Genomic DNA, 10,650 nt, shown 5'->3' with positions numbered 1-10,650 from the left:
AGAGAGAGAGATGCCAGTTTTGTTAATTCTTAAATGTAAGCAAAAATAAGAAAAGCAGTCACCCTATCAATCCTTACCAAACTCTCCACTGTTGTCTGAAGCATGATTATAAGCAAAATGGGTATTGGAGTTGTGTGTATTCTGAACTTCTCTGTGCATGTGTGTGTGTGTGAGATAGAATCTAGATATTTAGGAGAGCTGGAGCAGCATGAGTGGCTTGGCAGTAAGAAAGCTTACATGATAAAAACACTATGAAAATAAAAAGAAATCTTTCATCGAAGATGCCTTCTATCTTTTATTTCTCAAATTCCTTGTGCCTGTGGTATCATCATCTAATTAAAAATGCAAGAAACTTACAAATGTGAAGAGGTGCCTTCTTAATGATAAGATGACAATAAGAAGACCGTAGCAGCTTATATTCACACTAAGCATGTTAAATGGCCAAATAAGTCCACTTAAAATGTTCTTCCAGTGAGCAAGAAACCATTGTTGAGATGCCATAATTCCCAAGTCAAGAGATGCTCCCAAGTAACTCAACAGGCTTCTCTAGAAGTTTACATAGCCATGTTTATAAATGCAATAAACTTTTAGAGGATGAACATCAGATGTTAGTGTGTTTTCCTAAAAACAATTTATGCTCGATATTTTGGTTCCTGATACAAGGCATTTCTGGAATCATGTGTATTTGCACAATTTGACAACGTTCAGGTCAGCATTCCAGACCCAGGAGCAGAAAAGAGCTAATAACCTTCATAATTTATTGACTATTTTGTGCCTTTATGCCAGACAGTGATAGACAACCCCATGCTATTATTTTACATGAGTTCCTTGTTAGCAAACTAAAAGTCCGTTACACAGACGGCATTGTTCTTAGACGTCTAGGATAAAAGGCATCTACCATGATGTCTCAAAACTTATAAATATATATGTGTTATGTGTGTATACATACATGTACATATATATGTATATATATAAGTATATATATGTGTGTATACATTTATATATGTATGTATGTAGGAATATCTGTCAAGTTCACTTGGGAAAATATCCCAGTGTAAATTGGGCTCGCCTAGGGAGGTATCTTGTTGTTTGCTTCTCTTTTTTGGTAGCAGACACAAAATGAAGTTAACTGAAAAGATAATCTTTCTGCTGTCGGAAGCATTTACAAACCTGATCTGGCATGATACACAAGTTTAGGGCTGCACAAATTCACAGAGGCTTTGGATGCAAATGTTTGGAAAAGTATCGACAGTGAACTATTTAGGAAACACACCCACAGGATAGGTCTAGGTACTGAGATGACTGAGCCAGGAGAAAAGAGTAAGAAACCATAATGTACCAAAGGACAGCATTATGTGATGAGCATGATAATTCCTTGTAGCTCTGGAATCTGCCCTGGAAACAAGGGATAGACTACATGACATTTCAGGCTCCCTTTCTGCACCAACATAAAATCCAGCATTACTCAAAAGTCCTGGTTACAACAAGAGTGATTAAATGCAGAAACAAAATGTCATTCCTTTCTCAGAAGCATCATGCTGAGCACAAGTTGTCAGGTGCAAAAGAATATAGGTTCTATGATTCCCTTGATTTCAAATCCCCAAATAGGAAAAACTAATCACTAGTTTTTCCATGGCTGTCTGGGGCCAGTGATCTTGGGAAGATTTACTACAAAAGGCTGTGGAGAACATTTTAAGCTTGATGACCATGTTTTATATCTTCCTTTGGTCAGGCCGTGCATGTGTATACATTTGCTGAAATCCAGGGAAAAGTTCTGCACTTAAAATAAGTACGTTTATTATATGTAAAACATACCTCATTAAAGTTAGTTTTTGAAATTGAAAGAAAAAAAAAGAAAAGAAAAGAAACATGATATCATTCCCTGCACAAACAACAGCTAGGCAAGCTATTTGGATAATGCTCTAAGACATTATGTGGTCAGGTAAACCAAAACGATATATGTAAATCTCTTTCAAGAATCAAAGTACAAGCCCACAAATTCTCAACATAAATTGCCTCAGGAGGGGCTGCTCTGATGAAGTGGAAAATGTCTCCTCCATATGTGCAGTTTCAGACTCCGTAACATTTAAAGAAAATGTTCTAGAAGATAAAGTTGGCGTGTAAAAAGCACGGGCAGAGGAATCAGTAATGATCAGAGCAAAACAATTCTAGAAGGCATCTTAATTTTCATATGGCTCATTTGCATTTGAAACACTAAGAATTCCTATCTCTCTTGTACGGAAATGTGTACATATTAAATCACTTTCCACTTGAAAGAACATTTTCCTAAATGTTTGGAAGATGATCAAATTTTAACTGGAGGACTTGTTTTCTTCCATCAGGTGTGGGGGAGATGTGGCTTCCTGGTATGAGAGGCAACAGTTGATTCTAATAGCAGAACAAGACAAAAATAAGAAAGTAAATTGAAAAGAATTCCTATTTGTACAGTTTGATTTAAAGATGGTAAAACAAAAAGAATACACACGGTACAAAGATGTCAAAAGACATCAATTTTAAAATCCAATAGCGTTACCTTTCCAAGAATTGTGATATTCTGATACTGGGAAATTAGGTTCCATTACTTATTCTACGATTCTCATGGATGTAGTTGATTTATTTCAGGATGTTCATTTTTGAGTATCCAGGCAGTGTTTAAAAGCTAGATGCCCACCAGCTGTTAGACAATAATTCCAAGAGTCTACATTCTACCTACCTCAAAATTTTAATTTTAGGATACTGGCAAAACAGTAAAGATTTAAAACCTCTTTACTATACATTTAAAAAATGTCTAATGTTTATTTATTTTTTGAGAGACAGAGACAGAGACAGAGACAGAGAGTGAGCAGGGGAGGGGCAGAGAAAGAAGGACACCCAGAATCCAAAGCAGCTCCAGGCTCTGAGCTGTCAGCACGGAGCCTGATGTGGGGCTCGAACTCACAAACAGCGATATCATGACCCGAGCCGAAGTCAGACGCTTAACCAACTGAGCCACCCAGGTGCCCCATACTATACATTTTAAACAAAATTTAGTCTTTAAGGAAATTGCTGGTCACTCATCAGAGATCTAGATGATATCCAGATAGGAATTTGAACTCACAAAATGAAACCACACTGAATGAAAAGATTTTCTTGAATTTTTAGTTTATTTTCTGATATGGTAAAATGTTTAGGCAAGAGGTGCATATCAGAAAGAAAACTGGGACCTGAAAGACATTCCTGTTGGGGCACCTCTGTGGCTCAGTCGGTTAAGCCTCCGACTTTGGCTCAGGTCACGATCTCACAGTTTGTGAGTTCGAGCCCCCAGTCGGGCTCTGTGCAGACCGCTGGGAGCCTGGAGCCTGCTTCGGATTCTGTGCCTCTCTGTGTCCCTCCTCTGTTCATGCTCTCTGTCTCTCTCTCAAAATAAATAAACATTAAAAAAAAAAAAAAGGACAAAAGAAAGAAGGACATCCCTGTCTTTCTCTTGGCCTTGCCCTCCAGAAACTTTACCTGGTGGTGGAAGATGTTTAGGCTTGGTCTTAATAGTGGGTGCTCTAGAAAGGCTTTCTCATAAAGGGGACAGGATGCAGTTGACTAAACACAGAGAACGTGAAGTAACTTCTGTATGTGCTGTTCTTCGTGCTTCTTTTTTTTGAGAAATAAAGTCCCTGAGCTGTATCAGTCAGGCTACAGGGTATTAAGGAATGGAAAACACTATGACCTGGAGACTTAGGAGGCCAGCATCCCTACTCCCTCAAGGCTGGTAGAACTCGAATCAGGAACCCAGGGGCGGGATGGAGCGGTGTTGCTGTTCACCCTCCCGGGTTAAGTGTGGGGAATCTGGTGAGCTGTTTGTAAGGTGACAGTGTTTTTACACACAGTTCACCCTGTATTTCAGACTGCCGCCTCAGACATATTTGAGCAAACCCTACTCTTTTGGTTAAGTAAAGTGTGCTGGGCTTGACTTGCAAACACATAACTTAAACAGTAGAAGGTAAAACGGTCTGTGTGGTAAAAACTGGGAAATCATCTTAACGTGTCATCTTACTGATTGGCTTGGTTTTTCTCTCTCAACAAACTTCAATTTACATGAGCCAAAGGCTGAAAACAACAAAACCTGCTTTCTCCCTTTACGGTAGACATGCTAAGGAGAAGATCAGTGACCAATAAGTAGATCAAAGGCTGAAGATTAAGTAAACACAGAATGGGATGATTGTCGGTCTGATCAATTGAGAATTACATCCTCACTTATGAATAAGCAGTGTTCATCTATTTACTTATCTATTTATTTTGGATAATATTTACCAAGTACTATGTGTGGGTCAGACATCGTTTTAGGTGCTGGGGACACAAGATAAAAAGTAAACCCCAAACCAAAACAAACTTACTTCTGTGGGGTTTATGTTTTAGCTTCAAGGTTTTTCTGGAACCAGGTGAAAGGTAGTCCCCTAATAAGCTGCAGAGTCACTGTCACGTTCCTCGTGTTATCTTACAATATCGGCACATTTTGGGGTAAAATTTGGTTCCCAGGTGTTTGCATTTCTTCTCTTAGTATCTGTCAGAGCTCTTCCTTGATTTTGAGGAAAGCCTAGGGAAGGCAGACTTTGCTGCCTGCCATTGGTAAAAACACAGGAAGAGTCAAGTTTCCTCTATGGTGTGTCTGGAGGCTACAGAAGGTTCCAGATTCCTCTGCGATGTTGACATTCAGTCCTGCTGTAATCTGGGTTTTATTGTACGAAGTTGTTGTATTTCGGGTACACCATCTGGCAGGTGAGCTATCCAATAGGTGAGCTATCTAATCAGTGTAGCTAAAAGTTGATTCAAGTGTATTTGGAATAAGATTCTGCAATGATCTGGGTATTTTCGTAGTTTTATGGTTTTATTATGCCAATCACTGAAACGTACTAAGATAAACAAATACAACTAAACCAGTGCAAATAAAGGTCTTGGTGTCCACCTGGTCTCACTTTGAAAGGTAGAAAAGGAAAAAAAGAATCATTTTTATAGCATTTTAACTTTTGAACAGAGGTACCTGCTGACGTCTTCTGTTCCTTCCTTCATTGCGCGCTTTTCTTTTAATTTGGTCGTCTCGAAAAGAATCAAAGTAGGGGCTCTCCAGGAGTTGGGCACAGGTTAATCTGTCATCAGGATTCATCTTCAGACACTCCTTTGGAAGAAAAGAAAAAAGGCATTAGAATTTTGTTGCTATTTTCTTACTGTGCCCCCAAACTGAATAACTTGTTAAGAGCAAAGAGGAGTTTACAAAATCTTCAAGTTTGTGTACCATCAAGTACTCGAAACTTGTTAATAACTAGAATTGCTTTTCTTTTGTCATTCCAAAGTCTTTTGAGGGTAGAAATGAACATCTGGTGTCTCTAGAAGGGGGCGACAGGTAGATCAGGTGTTTCTACCAATGACAGCTCTTCATCACTCGTCAAAGCAAATAGTTTGTGAGACACTTCATGTGTGATTCCGAGTATGATCCCGGGACCAGCAGCATCAGTGTTACATGGGAACTTGTAAATGTAGTTCCTGCTGAATCAAAAGCACTGGGGGTGGGGTCTAACCATCTGCATTTGAGAAGCCCTGATACCTGCTCAAGTTTGAGAGCCATTGGTTTAGGGGGACAGCTGAAGTATTAGTCTTAGTAATGAAACAAACCTAAAATCTGGATAATAGGTATATATATTCATATAGGAATAACTAGAGGCAAAAAGGAAAATGTAGCACCATCACCCTTTATACGAGAGGCTACTAGAAGCCTCTTGCTTTGCCTTCAAGAGTGGGGAGGACTCTGGCAGTCGTGGGGTTAGTAGAATCCTGACACAAAGATTTTCTTCAAAAAGCCGTGACACTCTTTGAGTACTCAGAGAATGGGACCTTTCCCATGAAGAAAGACAGATTATGATCTATACAGAACTAGAGCAGCCTCAGATCACCGGGGCACAGGAGACCTGAAATTTCTTGCCTTGTGACCATACTAGAGAAGTAAAATTTATCAACACAACGGACTTAGTTTTGAGGCATAATTGCATTGACTGAGGCTACCCCAGCTTGGGCTGCTCTGTGGTGTCTGTTCCTTCCTAACCCCAGCTGACCTCAGGTCTCTGAGATCCTTGCAAATGCCACTACCCCTACAGTCTCAATTGCCCTTCAGAGCCGCCTGATTGGACCTGGTTTTACGAAACAACCTTACTTGGCATAATTCGATTCTCCTGTCCCTACTTGCAGGGGCCACTACTTGCTCCAAGCAGACCCCCCTCCCCCCATCCCACCCCCAAGTTAATCATCCATGCCATAATTAAGTCTAGCTACTACTGGGAATCTGTCTCCTCAAACCCTAACGCTCTCAGGACTATAACCAGCACAGAAGGACAACTTTGAATGTAAACTGTGGGAGTCTCTATTTCTTTATCACTTCCTTCTGGCATTTGCCTCCACCATTCCACTTAAGTGGTTCTTGTTATTCACATCTATGATCTCTATCTACACTTGTATATGCTTAAGTCCAATAGGTAGCTTGTGTTCTCATCTCCATGGTGTTAGACACTACTGACCATATCCTCCTCCTTGAAACTCCCTTTGGCTTCTCCGATGCCTCCCTTTCCTTCCTCCTACCTCACGACCACCACTGTTCAAACCAACCTGTGTTTACTTACCTTCTACTCTGCAGTGGGTGGATGGGATTCCTTAATGCTCCCCTGTCTCCTTACCTGTTTCTAGCTGATGTTAAGTGGCTTCAATTATTAAGGTTTACCAGAGACTTCCATGTGTTTAGTTCTGGTCCAGACCTCTCCTTTGAACTCCAGACCCACATATGCAATGGCCTACTTAACATTTCTGATTTATCTCAGGGGCACTGTTATGGGTTGAACTGTGTTCCCCCCAACTGTGTTGAAGTCCTAACCCCCCAGTGTCTCACTGTGTGCCCTTATTTGGAAATAGGGTCTTTGCAAATGTAAATAGTTAAGACAAGGCCATAATGGAATAGGGTGGGCCCTACTCCAATGGAATGGTGTTCTTGTAAGAGGCAAGACAGCGCAAAGACAGACATAGAGAGAGCACCAGAAGACAGGGGCCAAGACCGGAGTTCTGCTGTCACAAGCTCAAGAATGTCTGGGGCTACCAGAAGCCGGTAGAGGCCAGGAACGATCCACCCTGAAAGTTTCAGAAAGAGCATGGCCCTGTTAACATCTTGGTTTGAGACTTCTAGTCTCCAGAAGAGTAAGAATAAATTTCTGCTGCTTGCGGCCACCCAGCTTGTGGTACTTGGCTACAGCAGTCCTAGGAAACTGGTACACATAGCTTACATTCGCTGCCCTCTACTCTATTTACTGCCCAGATCTGAATCATAACTGAGTCCTATCAGTTTTACTTCCAATCATACGTTGAATTCATTCATTTTCTTTAGTGGGCTTTCAATCTGTTGAAATCTAGTCTACTAAATACCTATGGGTTTTTACTATAAAGAATATTTTTAGAGGGGCGCCTGGGTGGCTCAGTCGGTTGAGCGTTCGACTTCAGCTCAGGTCATGATCTCACAGTTTGTGGGTTTGAGCCCCGTGTTGGGCTCTGTACTGACAGCTCAGAGCCTGGAGCCTGCTTCGGATTCCATGTCTCCTTCTCTCTCTGCCCCTCTCCCACTTGTGCTCTGTCTCTCTCTGTCTCTCAAAAATAAATAAATGTAAAAAAATTTTTTTTAATAAAGAATATTTTTAGATTCTAAGATGAGGCTGTTAATGCTGAGCTGTTCCATGGGGCCTGGGCTAGAATGATGTCCTGTTTTGTTAGTTTTAGGAGCCGTGCGATGAACTGGGTGGAGTTGAGGCTTCTGAGTTGTTGACTGCCTGGGTTAATGACTTTCTACGCACCAAGAGGCTGATGAATTCTCAGAGGTGTTCCCTGATCAGAGTGTTCCCAACCTGGGAAAGGTTTTAAAGAGGAGGGACGAGAAATTGGAACTGCAAAGTACATGTCAGGATCCTTTTCTCGAAACTTCAAATTTCACAGAAAACCCTTAAAAATATTTCCAAGAGTCAACAGACTTCTTTGACCAGATTAAACTGATAGAGTGACAGGATGTTATGCCTATGAAAGCAACCGGGAAATAAATAATCCAGTGTCTATTGTGTCTCATAATGAAGAGACCACAAGAACTCTGCCATAGATTGGCTACTGCAGGCCACCACTGACTTTGGCAAAGTCATTGGCTGGCACTTCATCCATCTGAGCAGCCGCCTGCATAGATGATGGCCTCGTTCCATGGGATAATGACTTGTTATGGCAGCTGGTATTTATTTGTTGTTAAAGATGTCTCAATTGCAATTAGTGAAAGAAAGCCTTCCTTCATCTAACCTGGGGCAGGTGTCTAGGAGATAGGGTGTGACCCACAGAACAGCACAATCCTTGATGCACTTAGAGAATCCTTGGATCTCAGGTCAGACATTACAGGTATAAATCAAATGGCTCAGTGACAAAACCAGCTTCATCCAGAATCTTGGGCAGGGCAACAGAGTACTTCACCTTTGGAGCTGAGGACAGGGATCTGTCCTATACCTTGGGAGTTTTTCTGCCCTGGAGTTGCAGGGCAACTTAAGTTTTCTCTCTGGTTATTTAGAGGAGTAACCAGAACAAGGCTTGCCCTGCACCTCAGAATGGGTTGGGATTACAATGCTTGACAGACACCCTCCCTGCAGGAGGTTTTATTAAATTGCAGGTAGGTCAGAACAACCTGTCCAGAACAAGGTTGGGGAACTGGACTTCTAGGGCAGCGCCTGTGGAGTGCTGAGTTAAGGCAGGTCAGAGCAGTGAGGCAGACAGAAGGCAGCGGAGGGGCCAGTGAAGCAGTGGTAAAGGCAAGTCTGAGGCGTCAGGCTCTCAGGAGGACTCAGACCAGAGCCATCCAGCACCCTGGATAGCACCTTGGCAGCGACCAACACTAGCACAATGGCTAGTCTACAAAATGGACGCTAGGTCATTCAGATGGTTCTACCTTCTAGATCAGATGATTTCCAAGCTAGGCTGTAAATCATAATCACCTACGGGGATGTTTAAAGATACAAATTCCAAGGCCCTATTCATAGAGATTCTACTTTGGTAGATCTGAGGTTAGATACTGGAATGTATATTTTTAAAAAGCTCATTCTGATGAGTAGTCATTCTGATGAATAGTATTGAAGCCACGGCTATAGATAGAATTTAATTGGTTGTTAAAGATAGATATCCTTACTGATATCTCCATCTGTATCCCACTAAGAGCTTTTAGAATCCATGGTGGATATAAGAGTCACACCTTCTAGCATTGGATCCGTTGGTCAAGCATGAATGGCAGACTAGTAATAGGTGAATTTCTTCTGCTTTTTATTAGAATTCATCCTTTGACTATTTCTTTTGGGCATAGTGTAGGGGCTATATCTGGTGTCTGCATGTCTTCTGTGTTTTCCTGGTCTACTAATTTTTTTAAATGATCTTAAATTGTATTTAACCCAGTGTATCCAAAACATTATCAGTTCAACATGTAATTAATCTCCTAAAGATTCTTAATGAAATATTTAATATTATTTTAGAGTTATTTTCATAGAAATCTAGTACATCTTCATTCTAATTAGCCATATTACAAGTGCTCAATAGTAATATGTAGCTGGTGACTACTATCTTGGACAGTACAATTCTAGACCTTCAAATTTAAGGAGTACATTCATCCTCATAAATTTCTATAGTCTGAATATACTGACTTAATAGTAAATTTCCTAATAAATGCAAAAGAAGTAATAGTGTTCATCACAGCAAACACTAATTATACTCTTTTGTCTTCAACTAGTTTTAATGGACATATTAGAAAGATTACAGCTTCAACTACTGATGTTCCTTTAACTGTAATTATTTTACAGTTCCTTATTATTTTCAATGACTACATCCTACCTTGGCATTATTTGCCCTACCATCAACCCCTCCCAGAATTACCAGCTTCAATTATTACAATTAATAGTCAATAATGGTTATACTTGATTCTTAAGTACCTTCATGAAATTCAAAGACATGGGATGAGCTTCTGAAAACTTTTCTTCAAGAGTTTCCTAGAAAACAAAACAAAGAATTTCAATGTTACACAACAACAAAGTTATATTTAGTTTTGAAAACATTAGCAATAAGAACACTTTGGTGAAAGACTTTCCCCCGTAGGTTAGATGGTTCCTTTTAAGGATTTTTAAAAAGTCCTGTTTTTATATAATTTTACACTGTAGTGTAAAGGTTTAAAAAACAAAAGTTGGAATTATTTTCTTAATTTCACAATGTCTTGCAATTGATGCTTTGTAAATGTGACCTTCAAATGTCCCTGAAATCCTACAACAGTATTTTGTTTTATTTTATTTTTTCTACAACAGTACTTTAATATCTGATCTGTGCCAGATCTGTTACAGGGACCCTTTGTGCATTAATGCAAATATGTCGAGTTACATGTGTGAGAACTATGGAGAGTGAGAGAATGAGGGACGCTGGGTGGCTCAGTCGGTTAAGTGTCTGATTCTTGATTTTGGCTCAGGTCATGATCTCACGGTGGTGAGATAGAGCCCTGCCTCAGACTCCACGCATGGATCCTGCTTGGGATTCTCTCCCTCTCCTCTCTCTTTGCCCCTCCCTCACTTGTGAGCACACTCCCTCCGTCTCTCC

General features: G+C 40.5%; 1 protein-coding gene across 2 annotated transcripts in view; it reads right to left on the bottom strand.

The window, feature by feature from the left end:
- Positions 1 to 282: 282 nt before the first annotated feature.
- CDKL4 (cyclin dependent kinase like 4) overlaps positions 283 to 10,650 on the bottom strand; it is a 53,013-nt gene continuing 42,645 nt past the window's right edge. For both annotated transcript variants that reach the window (XM_043604112.1, XM_043604111.1), the window contains exons 10-12: positions 9,999 to 10,055; positions 5,012 to 5,146; positions 283 to 2,388 (exon numbers count right to left, since the gene is read on the bottom strand). In XM_043604112.1, coding sequence (XP_043460047.1) covers positions 2,287 to 2,388; positions 5,012 to 5,146; positions 9,999 to 10,055 — 294 coding nt within the window. In that variant the 3' untranslated portion in view covers positions 283 to 2,286. The remainder of the gene's footprint in view (positions 2,389 to 5,011; positions 5,147 to 9,998; positions 10,056 to 10,650) is intronic.

Source organism: Prionailurus bengalensis, chromosome A3 (genome assembly GCF_016509475.1).
Source record: "Prionailurus bengalensis isolate Pbe53 chromosome A3, Fcat_Pben_1.1_paternal_pri, whole genome shotgun sequence".
Lineage (NCBI taxonomy): Eukaryota > Metazoa > Chordata > Mammalia > Carnivora > Felidae > Prionailurus > Prionailurus bengalensis.
Note: the sequence above shows the minus strand (reverse complement) of the source record. Positions and strands in the feature narration are given on the sequence as shown.